Raw genomic sequence first — 24,763 nt, 5'->3', positions numbered from 1 at the left:
CTCTGACCCAGACCCCAACTTCTACCTAGACTGGAAAGACTTCAGCAACCAAGTCCTAAATACCATCGCACCCCTGAGACTTCGCAAGAAAACCCCTCGGCCCTCAAACAACTGGTTTGATGCGGATCTCTTAACCATAAAACGTGAAGTACAGAAACTTGAAAGAACATGGCGTAAATCTGGGACTGACAACGATAGACTCAACTGGCGACTGAAAGTCAACGAATACAAAAGACTGATCAACGAAAAACGCAATGCTAAATCTAAACATTACTCCCAACTAATTAATTCCCCTACTCTAAATAGTAAAGCGCTCTTTAGAATAGTTAACTCCCTCCTAGACATAGATTCACACAAACGCTCCTGCTCTGACCTCCCACCCCCTGCTACAACCCTAGCAGACCATTTTGCCAAGAAAATTCACACCTTAAAATCGTCTCTTATAGCCCCCAGCCCTGAGCCAATATTCAGCCTTCCTGCAACAGACACAATAGGTTCAATTACAGACATGTCCTGGAGCTCCTTCGAAAGCCCAGACTGGAACCTCTTTCTCAATCTCTACTCAAAATACGCTAACTCCAATTGCCTATTAGACAACTGCCCACCCACTATCATGAAATCCGCTCCCCCTCATTCAAAGCCGACCTCTTCAATTGGATCTCACTATGCCTGACAACAGGTCACTTCCCGACTTTACTTGGCCACATCCTTGTCTCCCCCCTCCTCAAAAACAACAAGGAACCTATCTCCTCCACCGCCAACTACAGACCCATCGCCAACATCCCACTTTTCCAAAAACTCATGGAAGGCCTTATTAACCACGACCTCATGAACTACTTAGAAAAGTTCCATATACTTCACGACTCCCAATCCGGCTTCCGCACAAACCACAGCACAGAAACTGTCCTAGCTGCTCTGACCAACTACCTCCTCCACCTGTTCTCACTGGGCAAAAGTGCCCTAGTACTCCAATTCGACTTAAGCAGCGACTTCGATCTGGTCGATCACAATATCCTGCTCAACTGCCTTGACTCGATCGGCATTACTGGCCAAGTACTAAACTGGTTCTCAAGCTTCCTAACCAACCGTACTTACCAGGTCCACAGCAATGGAACCTTCTCCCATCACTGGCGCAACCCCTGCGGAGTCCCACAAGGCTCCCCTCTATCCCCCTCCCTTTTTAACATTTACTTGGCCCCCCTGGAACAGACACTCGCTGACTTAAACCTAAAATCATTCATATACGCAGATGACATCACCATTATCATTCCCCTTACTTCACTCACACAACAGACGGAACAACTCACCTCCTCCGCCCTCACCAAACTAGAATTATGGACCTCACAATTCAAATTAAAACTGAACACCGAAAAAACCAAAATTTTCCTGGCAAGTCCTAACCATAAACTTACAAACACCTCCCTGAAATTGAACGGCCTAGACTATCCTATCAACCCCACCATAAAAATCCTTGGAGTCCTCCTAGACAGATGCTTGACCTTCGAAGATCATACCAGTGCCCAGGTCAAAAAATGTTTCTATTCCCTCTGGAAACTTCGCACCATTAAACGCTATTTCGACCACCTCTCCTTCCGTCTTCTGGTCCAGTCACTAATCTTAAGTATACTGGACTATTGTAACATCATATACCTGGGATCCTATAAAAACACCATCAAACGCTTAAGAATAGTTCAAAATGCTGCTGTCTGCCTCATCTTCGGCCTCAAAAAATATGACCACATTAGCCCCTATTACGCTAAACTCCACTGGCTGCCGGTGGAGGCAAGGATCATCTTCAAATTCGCTTGCCTCTGCTTCAAAACCCTAGCAGGCTCTTCCCCAATCTACCTATCCGAGCACCTTGAAATCGCTGGCCTCTCTCGTACACGAAACACCTACCTGTTCTCCTTTCCTTCCCTGAAAGGCTGCCTCTACAAGAAATTTCTCGACAGATCCCTCATTCCAAGCATTCCAAGCGGGCAAATGGAACAAATGCCTCACAGCACTCATCTCCAATTCCCCCCCTATCAAATGTTCAGGAAGACAATCAAAACCTACCTTTTTGATAAATTCCTCTAACTTCTCCCCCCCTCTTCCTTGCCTCCTCCTCGGACCTTGACTTACCTCAGTCTCTCGACTCTTCCAATTCTGTCTGCCACCAAACGGCTTAACAAAATGGATCACCCTATCCAACTAATCACCCCTTCTTCTTTACCCCCCTTACTTAATGCCTCTGCTCGGCTTTATCAAACGCCGCAGTATATATCACCACTGTATGTAACACTACTGTATGAACTCCGCTATATATATGCAACCTACAACAAATGTAACTTCACTGCAATAGTAACCGACCTGAAAAATAACTTCACCGCAAATGTAGCGTCGCCGAAAATGTAAATGTAGCTATGACAAAAAAAAAAAAAAATGTGTAACTTCGCTGTAATGTACAATCTCTTCATCTGTTAACCGCATAGAACTTCCATGGTAATGTGGTATACAAAAATAAAGTTATTATTATTATTAATCATCTGACAACAAGAGCCATTTTGGTGGGGCTGATAGTTACTTCTGTTGATCCAGTGTCAAGCTGTGAGAGTGATGGCTAACAATGCAACTGTAGTGGCATTTGCCAGTTGAAAAGTTCCAGCCAGTAGTGCATGAGGCAGCGATCCTGATGAAGTGGGTGGAGTACTGTCGCCAATACTTGGAGTCTTGGTTATAATCACGTATCGCCATGTTTGGCTGCCTATATGGTTTGCAGGATGGTAACTTCACAACCAGGACTTCAACATGGATGACTGGGGCCTACACAGTGACAGGTGCAGCTCTGGCCATCTTGTTGGGCAGACTGAATGGACCATGAGGGTCTTTTTCTGCCATCATCTACTGTGTTACTGAGTAGAATCTCCTGTTTCTGTCAGTGGCCTATATAGCAGGCATGAACAATGTGGAAGCAGACTTTCTCAGCAGGGACATGTCGGATCTAGGAGAGTGGACATTATCTGATGATGCCTTTCACATAAAGTAGATCATTTGAAAGATGTCAGAGAAAGATCTCATGGCGACTACTGGAAACACAAAGGTTAGCAGTTTCTTCAGTCACAAGAAAGAGTGTTTGTTAGCAGGTCTGGATGCATTAGTTCAGGTTTGACTTCTAAAGGCTCTTCTGTATGTGTTCCCTCCTTGCCCATTGATAAAATAAATCATTCCGAGAGTGAAGTTTCACCCAAGGCAGGTGATCCTGGTTGCACCTTATTGGACCAAAAGACCCTGGTACAGAAATCTAATGCAACTAAAAGTAGAGGATCCCCTTATCCTTATGTTGGTAAGACTGTTGCATCAGGGGCCAGTCTTGAAACAGGAGATGGCTTGCTTCTGCCTTACTGCATTGCTATTGAAAGGACAATGATGAGATCTAGAAAGACATCTATGTCAGGGTTTGGAGAATTTTTGAAGTCTGGTATGAAGTACACAATTTCTTGCTACTCAAGTTTTTGCAGGATTGTTTGGACAAAGGCTTAGCATTATCCCCCCTGGTGTTCAGCTAGCAAATCCTATAGTTTCAAGTTTAATTCGTATTTGATCAAATCACTTTTTTCGTGGATTATAAAATGATGAACAATAAAAAAATTTTATTTGGGGGAGACAAACAGTTTTGGGGAAGACAGACATACATTCCATAAGAGGGAGACTGGGGAGGAACTACAGTTATGTATAGGAAAGAGAGCAAAAAAGGGTAAAACAATAGGAGTTATATTAGATCGGTACTTGCCTACTTCAGAAGCAGAAAACCTGTGAGGGAATCTGTGGTACTGTTGGATGACCAAGGAGCGAAAGGGGTGCTCAGGGAGGATAAGGCCATAGCGGAAAGACTAAATGAAGAAGATGTAAGAGATCTACCTGAACCGGAAATGGTTTTCAAGGGTGATGATGCGGAGGAACTGAAAGAAATCTCGGTGAATCTGGAAGATGTACTGAACCAAATCGACAAGTTAAAAAGTGATAAATCACCAGGACCGGATGGTATACATCCCAGGGTACTAAAAGAACTCAAACATAAAATTGCTGACCTGCTGTTAGTGATCTGTAACCTGATCTGTAATCATCTGTAGTACCTGAAGATTGAAGGGTGGCCAATGTTACGTCAATTTTTAAAAAGGGCTCCAGGGGAGATCTGGGAAATTAGAGACTTGTAAGCCTCACTTTGGTGCCGGGCAAAATGGTAATAATGATTATAAAAAATAAAATTGTGGAACACATAGGAAAACATGATTTAATGAAACAGTCAGCATGGGTTCAGCCGAGGGAGATCTTGCCTCACCAATTTGCTTGACTTCTTTGAAGGTGTGAATAAACATGTGGATGAAGGTGAATCGGCTGATGTAGTGTATCTAGATTTTCAGAAAGCTTTTGACAAAGTTCCTTATGAAAGTTTTCTGAGAAAATGAAAACATCATGGGATAGGTGGCAAAGTTCAGTTGTGGATTAGGAATTGGTTATCAGATAGAAAACAGAGGGTAGGGTTAAATGGTCATTTTTCTCAATGGAGGAGAATAAACAGTGGAGTGCCACAGGGATCTGTCCTGGGACTGGTTCTATTTAACTTATTTATAAATGATCTGGAAATTGGAACGACAAGTGAAGTGATTAAATTTGCAGATGACACTAAACTGTTGAAAGTTGTTAAAACACATGCGTATTGTGAAAACTTGCAGGCGGATCTTAAGAAATTGGAAGACTGGGAGTCCAAGTGGCAAATGAAATTTAATATGGACAAATGCAAAGTGATGCACATTGGGAAGAATAACCTGAATCACAATTACCGGATGCTAGGGTCCACCTTGGGGATTAGCGCCCAAGAAAAGGATCTAGGTATCATTGTAGACAATACAATGAAACCGTCTACCCAATGTGCGGCAGCGGCCATAAAAGCAAACAGGATGCTGGGAATTATTAAAAAAGGGATGGTTAACAAGACTAAGAATGCCATTATGCCCCTGTATCGCTCCATGGTGTGACCTCATTTGGAGTATAGGGTTCAATTCTGGTCTGATCTCAAGAAAGATATAGTGGCGCTAGAAAAGGTTCAAAGAAGAGCAACCAAGATGGTAAAGGAATGGAACTCCTCTAATATGAGGAAAGACTAAAATGGTTAGGGCTCTTCAGCTTGGATAAGAGACGGCTGAGGGGAGATATGACTGAAGTCTACAAAATCTTGAGTGGAGTAGAACGGGTACAAGTGGATCGATTTTTTTGCTCCGTCAGAAATTACAAAGACTAGGGGACACTCGATGAAGTTACAGGGAAATACTTTTAAAACCAATAGGAGGAAATTTTTTTTCACTCAGAGAATAGTTAAGCTTCAACCTAAACACAGGAACAAAAAATCAATCCAGAACGACTGCCACGTCACTGAACTTCCGAAAAGTGAACTATGAAGGGATGAGAGTCATGGTGAGGAAGAAGATTAGGAAGAGGATAAGCATTGTAAATATGCTAAAGTAAGCATGGTCCCTTGTTAAGGACACAGTCACCGAGGATCTGTTGAAGAGCACGGGCCCGAGCACCGAACCCTGCGGCACTCCACTCGTAACGTTTTTCCAGTCCGAGTGTATTGTCTATTTACCCCCACTCTCTGTTTCCTATCCGTGAACCAGTTTTTAATCCACGTGAGTATATCACCCTCAATTCCATGGCTCGCAATTTTTTGAAGTAGACGTTCATGCGGGAACTTGTCTAACGCCTTCTGAAAATCTAGATATACGATGTCGACTGGGTCACCCTTGTCTACCTGCCTGTTTACTCCCTCGAAGAAGTGCAGCAAGTTTGTCAAGCAAGATCTTCCTGCTAATTGTTTTTACTTGAGTCTTATAGTCCAGACTAGAGAATGACATGGTGAATGTTTCAAGTAGTACTATGTCCTTTTTCATGTACAATAACCAGTGTTTGACACAGTATTCCAGGTGGGGGCATACTATGGCCTGGTACAGTTGAATGATAACCTTCTCAGATCTGTTTGTGATCCCCTTCTTAATCATTCCTAGCATTCTGTTTGCCCTTTTCACTGCTGCCGCACATTGCGCGGACGGTTTCATTGACTTGTCTACAAGTACTCCCAAGTCTCTTTCCTGGGGGCTGTCTCCGAGTATAGCACCGGACATCCTGTATTCATGCATATGATTTTTGTTACCGACATGTATCACCTTGCACTTATCCATGTTGAACCTCATTTGCCATTTCGCGGCCCATTTCTCAAATGTGTTTGTCTTGTTGTAGGTCTTCACAATCCTTCTGTGTCCTCACTATGAATAACTTTGTATCGTCTGCAAATTGAATTACCTCATTTGTCGTGTCAATTCCTAGGTCGTTTATAAATATGTTGAAGAGCACGGGCCCAAGCACTGAGCCCTGCAGCATTCCACTTGTAACATTTTTCCAGTCCGAGTATTGTCCATGTACCCCCCACTCTCTGTTTCCTATCTGCCAGCCAGTTTTTAATCCACATGAGTATTTTACCCTCCATTCCATGGCTGGCAATTTTTTGAAGTAGTCGTTCATGCGGAACCTTGTTGAACGCCTTCTGAAAATCCAGTTATAAAATATCAACTGGGTCACCTTTGTCTATCTGCCTGTTTACTCCCTCGAAGAAGTGCAGCAAGTTCGTCAAGCAAGATCTTCCTGCTAATTGTTTTTATTTGAATCTTTTAGTCCAGTCTAGAGAATGACACGGTGGATGTTACCCATGGTTAGCTGCGGGTAACCCACCAAAACGGTGGAGGCTGAAAAGATGCTCACCGCAGGTACGAGGACTAGGCCATCCACCGTCCCGTGGAGTGGTGAATGGTCTTGTCCCCGCAGTTAAGGGAGGGAAGGGTGGATGCTGTGGGGATGGGGTGGTGAAGGGGACCCCAGGGATGAGGATGGGGCGGTGAAGGGGACAGCGGGGACGGGGGCGGTGAAGGGAACGGTGGTCCAGTAACAGGGCAGTGACGGGGACAGATTTTTTCCCTGTGTCATTCTCTAGTCCAGACCCCTCCCAAGCAGTGGCAATTCTGTCTTGTAAGTGACACAAGGAGATATTTGAAGATGTAGACTGGAAGTAAAAGTTTTTTCTTTTCATGGTCAGGGGTCTTGTGTACTGATCTTGGTTTTAGTTATGGTTGAGAAGTTGTGTTTTGGCTTGATTGATTTCTGCCTCTGGGTTATTGGGGGTTGTTCATCCATCATACTTAGATAATATTAATACTGGCTGGTTCAGGGATGCACAGCTTTAGTAGTTCTTACTCTCCATGTGCTGGTAAGAGCACAGCCTACTGATATGGAATGGTTTGGAGCAACTCCATAAAAGAAAATTAGTACTTAAGACCCAATTTCTTCTTTGCGGCTACAAGACTATATACATTACAGTGTCATTTATATGTCCAGAGAACTCAGGGAATTGAAGTAGCCACCCTCCAGCTCCAAATTAAGGACTTAACCAGGTGCAATATGAAAGACAATTTTATAACTGTGTGCATGTAGTTATATGCGCTTTGTGTGCATATGTGATCAGGAAAATGGCACTAACATATGAAGTGTGCCATGTCCTATTCCAATTTATAATGTGGCATGTAAGTATTTTAGCATCTAACTGCACAGAACTGTATGTGTTGGCTGAGCAGGGGCGTCTTTCATTTATGTATGTAACTTTTAAAATACTGTAAGTTAATGTATGATATGTAGACTTAAGTATGGTCATTTACCCCTACCATTGCCCTTGTGTGCACATATATATAAGTTTACACTTGCATTCTAAAATGGAATCTGTGAAATTAAACACTATTATTGAATAGTTGTTCCGCATGCAGCATTGGGATACTTAACAAGTGCACCCAGCTATAGAATTGCCCCCAAAGTTCTTTTTATCTGAAATAGTGGTCCATTAATTCTTCCTAGCATGGCCTATTTTTTAAATTCATAAGTTATTAAAAAGTCACACAAATTATCTTATTATTCACTCTGATTGTCTCTTCGATTTTCTTTACTGGTTCAGTGATTATTGTGGTGTGCTTTGGAGACAGTGAAGACATGCTAAAATGTTTTGAGAAGATTCAGCACGTTGTAAGAAGTTTGCTTTTGGTTTGTAGGGTGACATGGGATATGCTGGAGATATTGGGGACCCAGGGCCCAAAGGAGAAAAGGTAATTACTATTCCTCCCTTCAGTGATTTTTGCAGTTATTCTGTACATGCTGGTACGATCGTTGTCCCACAATTGAGCCTATCAACAATGCAGATGGCAGCTAGCAAATAATGACATTGCCTTTGTCTAGACACCTTAGAATGGTTTAGTCTCTGCCATCAAGGAAGGCATGTGATTTACCATTCCCTATTAAAAGTACACTTCCATTACATCAGGGGTGTCAAAGTCCCTCCTTGAAGGCCACAATCCAGTTGGATTTTCAGGATTTCCCCAATGAATATGCATGAGATCTATTTGCATGCACTGCTTTCATTGTATGCTAATAGATCTCATGCATAATCATTGGGGAAATCCTGAAAACCCAACTGGATTGCGGCCCTCGAGGAGGGACTTTGACACCCCTGCATTACATATATGACAGACCAGCTCAGAATGAATGGGTTATGTCCATCTACCAGCAGATGGAGACAGAAAAAATAGTCCCAAGAGCTTCACTCTTTAAGGATATTGAGCAATCTAGAACATTTGGTATTTTTCTCTGACTCCAAGCAGATGGTGGATAGATCGTGCAGCTTCTTCTTGGTGCTTGTCGGGTAACTCCTGGTCCAGTTAATTCTGAATGACTGTTGAGCAGGGGGTTATGCTTGTCATCATCTTTGCTCAGGTTATATAGCCTTAACTTTCTCATTGAACATGGATGACACCCAGTGGTTCTGGGTCCCTCATCCCTCAACTTGGATGACATGTGGTGCTGGGTCCCTCCACTCCCCCCTTCCTCCTCCATTCCTGACCTCTGAGGTTACTTTGGAGTGTGAAATAAGGCAAATGGTTATTGGAACTTCTGTGTGTGGCAGTCTTCTGAAGAGAAAGTATGCATTTACTCTTCCTGTTTCTAGTTTTACTTCACTGGGGTAAGTCGCTTTTCTTTTTCTTGCTTGCTGCTGGACATGAAGCTTATGTGCTTGTAATTTAATTGTGTTTTGAGTTTTTAATCACCAGTAACCAAAAAGAATTGCTGATGCTGCCTTTTTAGTATTTTTGTTTTCAGCTTTGTGGTTTTCTGTTCTCTTCCCTGGTGCTTGTTAATGGGAGGGCTGGGTTTATTTTTTTCCGCCATCAGCTGCCTCAGAGTGTTGGCAGTTTTGTTTTTGGCTGTTGCCTCTCAGTCTTTGGTGAACGTGATTTTGCTATGTTTATTTCATACTGGCTTATTTTTAATGTTAAAAACAAGTCTGAACACAGTGCATTTCAATTTTGCAGCTGGCAGTTCTGCAAGGTGTCTCACCTGCACAGTTCCTGCATTTTCACACTGTTTAGCGTCATATGTTTTCCCTACCTGTTACAGTGACAGTGGTATACTAAGGGGGAAGGGGGGGGGTTGGACCGCTCTCGATGCCGGCACCTCTCCACCCCCAACGCCATGCTCGCACCTTCCCTTCCCTTCCCTCCCATAACTCTTTAAATCTTCACCAGCACAAGCAGCTTCTCCAGCCTGCTGCGCACACCAGCCCTGGCTCCCCTCTGACATCACTTCCTGCTCGTAGAGCCAGGAAGTGGCATCAGAGGGAAAGCCAACGCTGGTGCGAGCCATAGGCTGGAGAAGCTGCTCGCACTGGTGAAGATTTAAAAAGATATGGGGGAAGGGAGGACGCAAATATGGCGTGGGGGGAAGGAGTGGGGGAGGGGCAGAGAGCAGGGCACAGGTGGGGGCACCACCGTCCTGGGCACCTTCTACCCTTGCTATGCCACTGGCTTATTCTCTCCTTAATGTGACAGTTAATACTAAACCCTTTTATGTAATGCAAATGCAGCTGTTTTCCTTCCCCAGAAGTTTTTGATCCAGTTTTGTGCTGTTTTGATGTACAGTTAATAACAGTAAATCATTGGCTCCGAGGCCGATATTTAGATGTTATGAGTTTGTCTCACTACCTTTGGTTAGTACTATGGGACTATGTTGTGCCGTGTGGGAAATCCCGCTTGAGTATCATCTATATGAGCTGCCTGTGGTGTCTCCTATGGCATTTATGTATAATATTGTGCTGTAATATTCCATCTTCCTCATGTACATAATATTAGCTCAGTCATTGTTCAGGCTACAAGCTGGTATTGTCCTTTAGGCTGTGCATGGACAGAAAGTCTGAGGAGTAGCCTAGTAGTTAGTGCAGTGGCCTGTAAATCAACGAACCCAGGTTCAAATCTCAGTTCAGCTCATTAACTCCTTATAGGCTGGTTAGAAGCCTCATTCTCTTGTGGGCTATAGGCTGTACAGTATGCTACAATATTCATTAGATGGCGGGCTCATCCTTATATGGTAACTAAAGCCTTATAGGTTGCTTAGGGATAGCATTCTTCATAATGGTGGCATGTTTTGCTTGTGTGCATGCATGTGGCATCCTTAGAAGTTATATGGTACCGTGTTCGCTCTATGATAGTAATAATATTGGCAACGCAATTATACTGTATATAGCATCTTGATATGCTGCAGGATGGCAGCCTTCCTTTTTTATTTTTATTTTTTTATTTATTCAATTTTTTTCTATACCGTTCTCCCAGGGGAGTTCAGAACGGTTTACATGAATTTATTCAGGTACTCAATCATTTTTCCCTGTCTGTCCCGGCAGGCTCACAATCTACCTAATGTACCTGCGCTGCTAGTGGCAACTTCTTTATATGCAGCAAAGTAGAGATCTCCTTATGTGTTACCCTGGCCAGGATTAACCAATAGGCCAAGTAGGCACGTGCCTAGGGCCCAAAATGGTCGGGGGGGGGCCCGATGAAGGAGAGCATCAACATTGTTTTTTCCAAACGGCGATGGGCCCCTCCAGTATCAATCGGCAACGCGGGCCCCCCCCAGATCAGCAACACGGCCCCCCCCCCAGATCAGCAACACGGGCCACCCCATTGACGGAAAGTAAGACAAGCAAACAACGCAGGTAAGAAAGGCAACGGGAACTGTAATTGTGCAAGCGGTGAACATAAGAACATAAGAACTGCCTTCTCCGGATCAGACCTTCGGTCCATCAAGTCCGGCGATCCGCACACGCGGAGGCCCTGCCAGGTGTACACCTGGCTTAATTTATAGTCCACCATATCCTTATATGCCTCTCTTAAGGAGATATGCATCTAGTTTGCTCTTGAAGCCTAGGACGGTCGATTCCGTCATAATCTCTTCTGGGAGGGCATTCCAGGTGTCAACCACTCTCTGAGTGAAGCAGAACTTCCTGACATTAGTCCTGAACCTGTCCCCCCTTAGCTTCATTACATGTCCTCTAGTCCGTGTCAAATTGGACAATGTAAATAATCTTCTCTGCTCTATTTTGTCGATTCCTTTCAGTATTTTGAAGGTCTCGATCATATCCCCACGCAGTCTCCTTTTCTCAAGGGAGAACAATCCTAGTGTTATAAGTCTGTCCTCGTATTCCAGTTTCTCCATACCCTTCACCAGTTTTGTTGCTCGTCTCTGCACCCTCTCCAGCAGTTTTATATCCTTCTTTAGGTAGGGAGACCAATGTTGGACGCAGTATTCCAAGTGTGGTCTGACCATTGCCCATAAAGCGGTGCTGCTTGCCCAAAGCTTTCCTCTGATGTAGCTTCCTGTTTCCGCCTGAGCGCATGGTGGGGTGGGGCAGTGCAGGGGGCCCAGTGTACTTGTGTGCCTAGGGGCCCTCGACGAATTAATCCTGCCATGGTGTTACCCAGTGCCAGCTTCCTTATATTCTTCATAAGGGTAGCATCCTTTATGCTGCACAATGGCAGCCTTCTTATCTGCTACATGGTAGCAGCATTTTTCATCACTGCATGGTGCAAGCATATTTGCATGGTAGCCGTGTTCTTTTCTGCTGAAAGATGGTGTCATCCTTGTATGCCGCAAGCTGACAGCATCCTAATGGGCTGCAAGGTGGCAGATACTTTTCAGCAAAGTCAGTTCAGCACCCTTATTCTTTCTACTTCCTGGTGGCAGCATTCTTTGTGTCACATGGTACTGACACCCTCGTGTGCTATGCATTGGCAGTAGGCTGAATATTCTCAGTAGCCTTATATTTATTTAATTTTCTATATTGTTCTTCCAGAGGAGCTCAGAATGGTTTACATGAATTTATTCAGGTACTCAATCATTTTTCCCTGTCTGTCCCAGTGGGCTCACAACCTATCTAATGTACCTGGAGCAATGGGGGGGATTAAATGACTTGCCCAGGGTCACAAGGAGCAGTGGGGGTTTGAACCCACAACCTGAGGGAGCTGAGACTGTAGCTTTAACCACTGTGCAGCAGCCTTCTCTACAACGCTACGCAATGCCAATTCCAACTTCTACTGTTCTACCACAACAGTTAGTATGCAGTTCAGTGTCAGCCTTCACTTTTCCTGCACCATGTTAGTGCCCTTGTGGACTATGCAGGTCTCTGGTTCTGGGTGGCGCCACTTTCACTGGGGTGGCACAATAGTAAGCTGCCTCAGAGGGTGTACAGTGGCAACCCAAGGGAGGTAGTATACTGATGGCACTCAGTTTCCCTCACTGCAACTTTCTATTGGGCTATACAGGAACATTTCATCTTTTGAATGCAGTTATGACTCTCTTTCTTTTGTACAGAGTCAGCGTCTTAATTTGTTTCTTACTGACAGCATCTTCAAGTGAAACAAGAAAATGTCTGCCTCTACTGTGTAGTTCCAACTTTCTCCTATTATTGGTTTTGGCCCAACCTCCTGTTTTACACTCCAGTTCTACCATTCACTCAGTTGAATCTGTCTCTTCTGTTTTGTGGGGTTTTGTTTTTTTTTTCAGGACTTTGCTGCTGCTTTGCTTTCAGTTATTTATTGCCTGTGGCATGTTCTCGTGTGGCTATCTCAAGGAGCTTCCTGTGTCCTTTCATAGAAACATAGAATATGACGGCAGAAAAGGGCTGCCCACGCTAATGACCCACCCCTAGACTTCACCCGGCTAGAGATCCCACATACATATCCCATTTCTTTTTAAAATCGAGCACGCTGCTGGCGTTAATCACCTGCAATGGAAGTTCATTCCAATGATCGACTACCCTTTTGGTGAAGAAATACTTCCTGGCGTCGCCATGAAATTGCCCGCCTTTGATTTTCAGCGGATGACCTCTTGTGGTTGAAGGTCCTTTAAGAAAGAAGATATCATCTTCCACCTCGATGCGGCCCGTGATATATTTAAAAGTCTCAATCATGTCTCCCCTCTCTCTACGTTCCTCGAGGGAGTATAGCTGCAATTTATTTAGTCTTTCCTCATATGGGAGGTTCTTGAGTCCCGAGACCATCCTGGTGGTCATTCGCTGAACCGACTCGATTCTCCGCACATCTTTTTGATAATGTGGTCTCCAGAATTGAACACAATATTCAAGATGAGGTCTCACCATGGATCTGTACAGGGGCATTATGACTTCGGGCCTCCGGCTGACGAAACCTCTATGGATGCATCCCACCATTTGTCTAGCCTTGGATGCAGCTTTCTTCACCTGCTTGGCAGTTTTCATGTCTTCACTAATGATTACTCCCAAATCACGCTCTGCCCTAGTCCTAGCTAAGGTCTCACCATTTAGAGTGTAAGTTCTGCACGGGTTTCTGCTGCCAAGGTGCATGACCTTACATTTTTTGGCATTGAAGCCTAGCTGCCAAGTCGAGGACCAATGTTCCAATAAGAGCAGGTCCTGTTCCATACTGTCGGGCAGGGTGCTGTTATCTACTATGTTGCATAGTTTGGCGTCGTCGGCGAATAGGGTTATTTTACCTTGAAGCCCTTGAGTCAGGTCTCTTATGTATATGTTGAAAAGGATCGGTCCCAAGACCGATCCCTGTGGCACTCCACTGGTCACCTCCGATGTATTGGAGGGGGTACCGTTAACCACTACCCTCTGGATTCTACCGCTTAACCAGTCATTGACCCATGTCGTCAATGTCACTCCCAATCCCACTGAAGTCATTTTGCTCAACAATCTGCGGTGCGGGACGCTATCAAAAGCTTTGCTGAAGTCCAAGTACACGACGTCCAGAGACTTCCCCATATCCAGTTTCCTTGTAACCCAGTCAAAGAAGCTGAACAGATTGGATTGACAGGACCTTCCCTTTGTGAATCCATGCTGGTGGGGATCCTGTAGATTCTCCTCAAACAGGATCGTATCTAATTCGTGTTTAATAAGTCTTTCCATGAGTTTGCTCACTATTGAGGTGAGACTCACCGGTCTGTAATTCGCAGTCTCCGTTCTGCAACCTTTTTTGTGCAATGGAATGACGTTAGCTGTTTTCCAGTCCATGGGGACTTTTCCGGTACTTAGGGAAAGACTGAACAGCACAGATAGCGGTTCGGCCAGGACATCACACAACTCCCTAAGAATCCTGGGGTGTAGATTGTCCGGTCCCATGGCTTTGTTCACCTTGAGTTTTGATAATTCGCCATGGACGCTGCTGGGTGTAAACTTGAAATTTTGAAACGGGTCTTCCGAGGTTTGCCTTGCCTGCAGTTGTGGACCGGTCCCTGGTGCCTCACAGGTAAAGACTGAGCAAAAGTATTCATTTAGTAGTTTGGCTTTATCAGAATCCATTTCTGCATAGGTCCCGTCTGTTTTCCTGAGACGTACTATCCCATCTGTGTTTCGTTTCCTGTCGCTAATGTATCTGAAGAAGGATTTATCCCCTTTTTTAATGTTTTTCGCTAAATGTTCTTTTGTTTGAATCTTGGCCTCTCTGACTGCCGCTTTGACTGCCTTAGACCTGGTCAGATAGTCTTCTTTTGCCACCCTGTTTCCTGTATGCTTGTAGGAAATAAAAGCTTTTTTCTTTTCCTTAACAAGATCTGAGATCTCTGCAGAGAACCACTGGGGCTTGTTCTTCCTCCGTCGTTTGCTTACTGTTTTTGCATAGCGGTTTGTTGCCTCATGTAAGGTGCATTTCAGGATTGACAACATAGCCTCTACATTATTGGTTTCAGCTTGGTTTTGTAGCGCCTGATGGACGAGGTCTCCCATGCGTTTAAAGTCAGTGCCCCGAAAGTCGAGGACCTTTGTTGCTGTGTTTGATCTAGTGAAGCCTATCTTGATGTTGAACCATACCATGTTGTGGTCGCTGGAGGCCAGTGTATTGCCTACCGAAACTTCTGAAATGCTTTTTCCGTTGGTGAGTATCAGGTCCAGTGTTGCCTGATCTCTAGTGGGCTCCAGCACCATTTGTTTGAGTCGTGCTCCTTTTATGGAGGTTAAAAGCCTTCTGCTGCCGCTGGTAGTAGCAGAAAGTGTCTTCCAATCAGCATCGGGCATATTGAAGTCCCCTAGCAGTACCGTGTCCCCACGCAAAGTGATGTTCTCAATGTCTTTGATTAGTTCCATATCCCTGTCTTCCTGCTGTTTTGGGGGCCTGTATACCACACCCAGATACAAGCATTTTTCGTTTCCTCTGGCCAGGTTCACTCAGAGTGATTCCCTGGTGTAGTTGACATCTGTGATTCTGGTGACTTTGATGTTATCTCTAGTGTATAGTGCTACCCCACCCCCTATTCTTCCCTCTCTGTCCCGACGAATTAAGTTGTATCCTGGTATAGCCATGTCCCACCCATGTGAGTCTGTGAAACAAGTCTCAGATATCGCTATCACATCGAGGTCGGCGTTCGTTATCTCTGTCTCTAATTCTAGAATTTTATTGCCTAAGCTGTGTGCATTAACATACATAGCCCTCCATACTTTATGTTTGCTAAGACCCTGTGTAGAATTTCCCACCTGAGTTTGAGTGGCTTTTATATGATTGTTTTTACTGTGTGAATTTACCTCGGTCTCAGAAATGGAGTGTCGATTCACCTCTCCTGGAAAATTACTTACTATGCTAGTACATGAGTGGGTACCCTCCCCCAACTTACCTAGTTTAAAGCCCTTCGGAGTAGGTGGGCTAGTCGATGTCCAAAGACTGTTCTTGCCTCTCCTGGTCAGGTGGAGTCCATCTGGTCCCTGCAGTCCCTTTAGTGCCTCTCCATGGTCCAGGAAGCCGAAGTTCATGTCCCTGCACCATTCATGTAGCCACTTGTTCGTCCTCTGGATACGCTCCTCCCTGGCTCTTCCCTTGTCTCTTACAGGGAGGATCGAGGAGAAGACCACCTGCGCTCCCATCTGCCTCAGCTTCTCGCCCAGGGCTCCAAAGTCCTTAGGTATGTTCTCTGGGGTGTTCCTGGCAGTGTCGTTCGTTCCAACGTGAATAAGGAGCATGGGAAAGTAGTCCTCGAGCTTGATGAGTCGGTCCAGGCAGGCGGTTACATCGTGGATCTTGGCCCCTGGCAGGCAGCAAACCTCTCTCGACTGCATATCCGGTCTGCAGATTGGTCCCTCGGTGCCCCTCAGCAGGGAGTCCCCAATGACTACTACTCTGCGCTTCTTTGAGGGGAGCTGATCAGTTGTCTCTGGAACTGGGACTGTCTGAAGGTTGACCTCCTGTGCCTCGCTCGCGGGTCCTTCCTGTAGTATCTGGAATCTGTTCCTCAAGGTTATTAGTGGGGTTGATGTAGGGCTGCCCTGTGTGCAAGAGAAGGAGACAGGAGATGAAAAAGAAGAAATAGAAGAATGTTTTCCATGTTTTCTTGTGGAGGAGGTTACCAGCTGCCAAGAGTCAGCGTCCCCATCCTCCTCCTGCACCCCAGGAGGAGTTTATTTTGTTGCTATTTAGTTTGGCTGTAGTGTGATTTCCGCATCAGCTCCAAGGTACTCATCTTGCTTCTATAACCTGCTGAGTTCCAGGATGATGCAGATTCGGTGTCTGCTCATAGCATACCTACGCAACAAAGAGCAATGTGGGTCGCAAGTACCATCCTAACACATGGCTTCATGATTTTCCATCTTCTTATGAGGATTGGTCATATCTCAGTTTCTCAGGTCTACCTTCCACAACTGTAGCTTCAGAGATGGCATGCACAGGTGTGACTTGCATGTAATGTCCGCCTGTGTGGTGTCATTGGTGCTGTCAACAGACGTGGCTTTAGACACAGCAGCTGCAGATGCTTTCAGATGTAGAGGCTGTGAAGTGACTGTATATGTGTGGGCCACAAGTGTATCTGAGCAGCTCAGTTTACAGGAGAGGCCTTGACTGCAGCCTACTCATTTCTACATCTCATACAGTAGCCTCCTGTATGGCATCAGTTGCCACCTCCCATTTTTTAACAATGACAACTGCGACAATACTTGGTGCATTCTTTGCTCAGGCACCTTTACTGTACAGCATCACTTAACGCACCTGATTCTCTGGGATACTGGTTGTTTGCATGTGCATTTCCAGGAACCACTTTTGCCACCTTTATATCTCCTCAACTTCTGTATGTCTCAGCTCAGCTTCAACTGTTGTCTGCATGGTTTTACCTATCACAACAACAAAAAACACTTGGATATTGTGAAAAACACTAGTAATGAACAAAACACTTTCACAAAGATGGAATACAATGATGGTATAACGATGTTAAAGCACAGGCAAAAGACCAATCTTGATGGAGGAAAAAGCCTCAGACAAGGGCCCGCCCACCTCCACAATGGTGGAATACCGGTGTTCGAGCGGTCACTTCACTGGCTAAAAACCTCCTGTTAGAGTTGGTCCAGGCAATGTGCTATGTTAATAATTGCTTTGAAAAATTGAATAAAATAGAAGAAAAAAACAACTTATCTTTCTTTCTTTCTTGAGGATCGGTACACCAACGGTGGCCAGCGTTTCACTATTAAGCTGCCTCAGGGTGTAACATATCCGATCGCACTCTAATTCGGACGCTGACGGCGTCTCAAAGATCCAAAAGATCACAACTACATACCGTGTTTCCTCGAAAATAAGACACTGTCTTATATTAATTTGGGGCCCAAAAAATGCACTAGGTCTTATTTTTGGGGATGTCTTATTTTTTTCAAGTAATGATCATCTCTCCATTCCTCTCCTTCACCCCAATTCTTTCTATTTCCTTTCTCTCCCGCACATGTGCAGCATCTTTCCTCCCCTCTCACCCATCTCCTTGTGCAGTATTACCCTCCCTCCCATCCTTGCAGCTTCTATCCCTCCATCCCCGTGTAGCATCTTCCTATCCCCAACCGCCCGCCGCCGTGCAACCCCCACCCTATCCCCGCCAACCCATCTCTCCCTCCCATCCCAACCACGAGACAGCAATACCTTATAACAGTATCGGCAGCAAACTACACAGGCTGCTTCATGGCCTTGTATCTCCCGGGCGTTGCTCTGCCACGATGCAGATGACATCATCAGTGATGCGGCAGAGGAACGCCCAAGAGATAGAAGGCCACAAAGCAGCCTGTGTAGATTGCTGCCGATTCTGTTATAAGGTATTCCTGTCTCGCGGTTTGGATGGAAGGGAGAGATGGGTCAGTGGGGGAGGGGGGGCGCAGCGGGTGGGGGGAAGCGCTGCTGCTGCCGGCGACTAAGGCTTATTTTCGGGAGTAGGGCTTATATTAAGACCTACCCGAAAATCATGCTAGAGCTTATTTTTGGGGTAGGTCTTATTTTCGGGAAACACGGTAGTAACATAGTAGATGACGGCAGATAGACTTCATTCAATCTGCCCAACAAGGTAAATTCATACAGTACAATGTGGTACAACATATGCATACTTGATCTTGATTTGTCCTTGCCATTTTCAGGGCACAGACCATAGAACTCTGGCCAGCACTGGTCTATCTGTTCAGCTACGATCAGAGCACAGACCATAGAAGTCTACCCAGTACTATTCTCAATTGTGTTGCCATCTAATCACAGCTAAGCTTGTTTGGTTTCATGCCTTCTAGATAGTTAACTTCGGAACTCCCATTTGTTGATACTGCAGTTCTCCTTTTCTATTTTTTTTTTTCTTTGTCCCACCCTAATTGGGATACTTCTTTGCTACATCCAGTTCATTCTGGACTAGTCTGGTATAGAAGTAATGGAAGGGAAAATTGTTTCTTTCCTGATGATAATTTTCTTTCCTTTAATTGTTATGCCAGACCAGTCCAGAAACCAGCCCTCTCTGGTTTTCCTTAAGTGTTTTCTTAGTGTTTGCTGGTAATAGCTTCTGCTTTTCATTTCCTTCATATGGATGCCTCATATCTTCTGACTCGGTGAAATACCTGTATGTCAGTTGAGTATAAGCCGCATTCTATAATGTTAACAGTATAGCCTCAGTGTCATGTTGGCCTCAGTCTTTTCCAATTGTTAGCTATACCTCTTATGAGCACCATTGCTTGGAATTATTTTTCTCTGTCTTCCTCCACTGGTAGATGGACATAACCCATTCATTTTGGACTGGTCTGGTATGACTAAATGAAAGAAAATTACCAGGTAAGAGATTATAATTTTCTATTTGTGCATTATTTTTTCTAGTTCTAAATGCAGAATACCATTAACACATATGTCCCAGCCAATGTATGATGTAGATGAAATTTGATAAAGGCAAGGAAGAAACATGGTGCTAGATATTTGGAAATGAGTCCAATTAGTGGTGATTGCAGCACTTAGGGAACTATATTTTGAGGTGCTAATAGAGAGCTTCATGGTCACATCAATTTAGTCAAGATTCAGATAGGAAATAAGGAACTGGCTAAATGGAGAAAGGAAGGAATTTTACAGGCAATGGAGAAAGAATTATAACAGGACAAAGACTAGGGATTGTTCCTACCGATGACTGGCAGGTGAGGTAAGAGATAGGATGCTGTTGGGGTGGGGGGGGGGGAGCAGGGACTCTTTTTTTTGTTATTACTTTTATATAAATAGGTTTTGGAGGGTTTTTTGCTGATGGGCGTTGAACCTAAAATTTTTGTTTTAATTTTACTTTTTATGTTTGTTATTTTGAATAAGTTAAGATTAAAATGAAACAATAAGTCATTTCAAAAACAAAAGATATATAAACTATTCAGTGTAAACTCTTACGTTGGAAGGGGAGAGAAGGAGGGATAGATTGGTAGTGAAGGAACAGGATGCAACATTTGCCAAGCAATTAGATTTAGGAAGAACCAGAGAACGCTGCTATACAGTTCACTTTTATACCAAGTACAAGACCTCCCATTGATCATACTCTCATGAATTGATATGACATTTACTCCAGCTTTCTCTGCTAAGATTGATTCACAGTCAAACTCAACCTAAGCATAGAAAATTCTCTGAAAAAATCTGGGCACAGAATTTAAACATCAAAAGTTTGTATGGTCTTTGAAAATAATTTCTGACTCTCTTCCCTCTTATACCACAGGGTGATCCTGGTGTTCTTGGTACTCCTGGAATTGACGGGCTAAGTGGAGTTATGGGAGAGAGTGGTGAGAAGGGCCTTAAAGGAGAGAAAGGGCAAGAAGGTTTAATAGTAAGTACGTCAGATCTCTATGAGCTCTTCCTGTCAGGAAATGGGAATTGCATCATATACTATTGGATGACCTGGCTCCTCTTTTTCTCATTTTACTTTCCTTAGCACATACTTTAACATCCAATCCCAGTTTATAACAGCAACTTCATTTTACAAAAATAAGTCCAATTTCTCTATTCCAATATATTGGCAATCTCCTTTTACAGAACCAAAATACTAGCATAAAAACTGAAGAGGAAATATATTAGAATCCTCTGGAAATAGATAAAGATGATGGTGATGGTGATGAGATGAAAATGGACATAATCACATTACTGGGTCAAAAAAGTAGCCCAGTGGGAGGCTGAGAACAAGGGAAGATCTTTGGCAAGTCACTTCACTTTTCATTGCCTCAGGTACAAACTATCTGTAAGACCTCTGGGGAAAATAAAATATTGATTGTATCTGAATGAAACTTGCCTTGATGTACCAATGATGTGAGGTAAATAAAAACTTTTAAAAAAGGCTTGAAGGTTAAATAATTATATTCTCAGAGAAATGTCTACTACTTCACTGTTTTAATTTTGTACTGAATAAGTAATTTCACATTATTTTCTGAACAGGGTCAAGTAGGCCTAGTTGGAATTGCAGGCCTTGTTGGTAACAGAGGACATATGGTATGTTCCTTTTGCAATTTTTCTCATTTGAAAAATGTGCCCAGTTCTGAAGTTAACATTTATCACGTTAGCACACTATACATATGGCTTACCTTACCATTCAGAGGAAGTATCTTTAGAGTGTGCAATAAAAATTACCTAAATATATTATTCATGCACTAAGGTAAGAGAACAGCCCAAAACAGAAGACCTGTTTGACTGTATTTGTGGTTAAGTAGTGAACTAATCCTCTAAAATGAGTCTATAAATACTATTGCCTGGGGTTACCAGATTTCCTCTTTAAAAAAAGAGGACATCTTGCCCCGCTCTGTCCCTCCCCCAGCCCCGCCCTGTTTTGCCCACAGCCCGGCCCTATTCTGCCCTCAGCCCTGCACCCACATGAACCACGTATCTCCTTTCCCGAGCTCGGAGCCACATCTGGGTGTCCTCTGTGCATGCACGGACGTCAACATGATGTCGTATGCATGCGCGCATGTGTGTGATTACATCATATCAACATCCGTGTGTGTGTGTACGCAAAGGACATCCAAACGTGGCCCGAGCTTGGGGCTTTTTAAAACCTGGACAAACTACCAGGTTTTGGAAATCCCTCTGGACACCCAGACAGTCCTCTAAAACAGTGGTTCCCAACCCTGTCCTGGAGGACCACCAGCCAGTCGGGTTTTTGGGATAGCTATAATGAATATGCATGAGAGAGATTTGCATATAATGGAGGTGACAGGCATGCAAATCTGCTCCATGCATAATCATTAGGGCTATCCTGAAAATCTGATTGGCTGGTGGTCCTCCAGGACAGTGTTGGGAACCACTGCTCTAAAAAGAGGACATGTCCAGGTTTTCACAGACATCTGGTAACCCTAGCCAAGAAGCCAGACACTCCATACAATGCAGCTCCACAGAAACAGAAATGGTGACACATCCCCTAATAATGTACAAAATATACAGTAAAGATAGCAGATGTAAATTTGAAAAAAAAAACCTGACAAATAACAACAATCATCAATTTACAAATTAAAAAATGGAAAATAAGAAAATACCATTTATTGGACTAATATACTTTTCAATTAGCTTTCAGAAGCCAAAACCTCCTTCAGTACAGTATACCACTGTTACGGTATACTGTCCTGACCTGAGGAAGAGGGTTTTGGTTTCCAAAAGTAAGTAAAAAAATATATTAAAATTAGTCCACCTTATTACCTTATTTCCATTTTCTAATTATAAACATTTATCAATACAGCTACAATATTATTTTATTCTAAATCTAAAGCGACAAAAAAATATTTTTCAACCTTTTGTCATTTCTGCTTTAATCATCATCTCTTCACGCTCTTCTTTCCATCCAATATTTGTTCTCTCTCTCCCTTGTATGCATCTGCACTCTCTCTCTCTCTCTGCCCCTTCCATTCACTGTCTGCCCTCTCTGCCCCTTCCATTTTCCATTCTTTAAAGGATGTTTTTGGCTCTAATAGCTTCTTTCACTTTACCTTTAAGCCATGCTGGCTCTTGTTTCCACCTTTGTTAATACATGGAATATATCTGGTCTGAGCTTCCAAGATGGTATTTTTAAATAACATCCACATCTGGTTTACAGTCCTAACCTCTGCAACTGATCCTTTTAGCTTCTTTTTAACCATTTTCCTCATTTTATCATAGTTACCATTTTGAAAATTAAATGCCTCTACAGTAGATTTCTTTTGTGACATCACTCTAGGTATCAGCTCAAATGTGATCATTTTATAATTACAGTTACCTCTTGTGCTTTGTCCTGCATTCCACTAAGGACTAAATCTAAAATAACTCCCCCTTTTGTCGGTTCCTGGACCAGTTGCTTCAAGAAGTAGTCTTTTATTATGTCTAGGAATTTTAACTTCCTAGCACTCCCTGATGTAACATTTATCCAGTCAATGTTGGGGGTAATTGATTTCACCATTATCTCAAAAATTATCTAGGAATGAAGAGCAAACATTTCACACATATACATTTGCACTCTCAAAAAAGTGGAGAAAAAGCCTCAGACATAAAAGTATAAGCCTTAGCCAAGCTGTAGACTATACTCATATTCTTTCATAGGCATGAAAAACTCCACTTTTTCATACTATCATTTTTCATATCTCCAGACAATCATTGTTATTATTCATTTTCATTAATTCATTATATGATTTCTTCCAATGTGCAATAGTGCAAAAATTGAAACTGCTCTTTAAAAATATTCAGTATCAGAGAGTGTAAAACAGCTTATGCAGGGCATAATTTTTCTATAGTCAGTCTTCCACTGAGGCAGTGGTGTGAGACCCCATCCCGCCTCTTCAAAATGGCGAGCCTCCACCGTGCATGCTGGGATGCATTGGGAGGGGTCTAATGCCCAGCTAGTTTTATTTTAATGGACTTAGTCGGTGTGTGCTCACACAACCCATGCACAGCATGATTTTTCAGTTTAGGACGGGGCCTATGGGAGGGGCCTTAGGCACCAGAACCAATCAGGCCCCTCCCAGAATGCACCATTTTGAAGAGGCGGGCCTGCCAGTAGGAGGGAGTGGGCATCCCTTAGAGGTACTGGGGGGGGTTGTCAGGGTTTGCAGGGGTCCTTGGTGGCAGGAGGGAGTGGGAATCCCTCCTGCCCATCTTCAATTTAAAGGTAGGTGTTCGTGGGGGGGGAGCCCAATGGCAGGAGGGAGTGGTCATCCCTCCTGCAAATCTTCAGTTTAAAGGTGAATGGGTCAGGGATTTGGGGGGGTTTGGGTGGCCGAGGCAAGAGGGAATGGCCTTCCCTCATGCTTTAATTTTTTTTTTTAAGCTTGGGGGATGTGGTGGAGGGTGCCCATTAAAAAAAAATGACGACTCTTCCTGCCCCAAACAGCTGAGCAGCAGGAGGCTGCTTCAGGGCTTCCCCTGCCGCCCAGCTGTTTGGTGCTTCCCCTGCTAGCTCTGCACGTGTCAGCTTCCCCTGCCAGCTCTGTGCATGTGTCTGTCACATTCTCCAATGACTGATCAGATGGGATTATGGCGGACCTCCTCGAAACTCATTTGCATGCAAAATTGTTTCAACATTGGTCACCATTTTAAAATCAGACCATTTACCAGCACTTTCAACTCACAGGATTTTAATGGTGATTTTAGAGCATCCATCACTAAGTGGATAAGAAAAACTGGCTTAGGAGTAAAACCAGAAACAATAAAGGTAAATTGATATATTGAGCAATCTAAGTTAGTGCTTGGACTGGCCCTGCCATTGAGCAACTGTGTTTTTCACACATGGCCTCACAGTTCAGCCCCTGCTGACTTAAGGAAATGAGCTCCCACAGTGAGTCTCTGCATTGCCCAAGGGCTTCCTTGATTAGTGCCACTTTATCAACATGTTGATCCGAGATACTATGGCCAGGATTCACTAACCTGCCAGATCGGGCCTGGTCTGGGCCCGATCAATTCAGAAACCAAAAATATGCAGATGTAGGCGATCGGAGGAATGCCCCCATCTGCCTGCATGGATCGTGCATGTGCAGTCCATAGGTGCAGCGATCTTTTTTTTTTAAAAAACTTTTTTTGTACTTGAGGCAGAACTTTGGGGAGACTGAGCCAAACGCCACCATCGCCACTGACCCCCAACCCGCGTGGCTCCCAGA

The 24,763-nt window shown here is 43.9% G+C and overlaps 1 protein-coding gene across 2 annotated transcripts in view; it reads left to right on the top strand.

Moving 5' to 3' along the window:
- Positions 1-24,763, top strand: part of LOC117367932 (collagen alpha-1(I) chain-like) — a 539,431-nt gene that overhangs the window by 438,412 nt on the left and 76,256 nt on the right. For both annotated transcript variants that reach the window (XM_033961051.1, XM_033961050.1), the window contains exons 43-45: positions 8,127-8,180; positions 20,380-20,487; positions 21,090-21,143. In XM_033961051.1, the coding sequence (XP_033816942.1) occupies positions 8,127-8,180; positions 20,380-20,487; positions 21,090-21,143 (216 nt within the window). The remainder of the gene's footprint in view (positions 1-8,126; positions 8,181-20,379; positions 20,488-21,089; positions 21,144-24,763) is intronic.

This window comes from Geotrypetes seraphini, chromosome 10 (assembly GCF_902459505.1).
Source record: "Geotrypetes seraphini chromosome 10, aGeoSer1.1, whole genome shotgun sequence".
Taxonomy (NCBI): Eukaryota; Metazoa; Chordata; class Amphibia; order Gymnophiona; family Dermophiidae; genus Geotrypetes; species Geotrypetes seraphini.
This window is presented reverse-complemented; position numbering and strand designations above follow the sequence as displayed.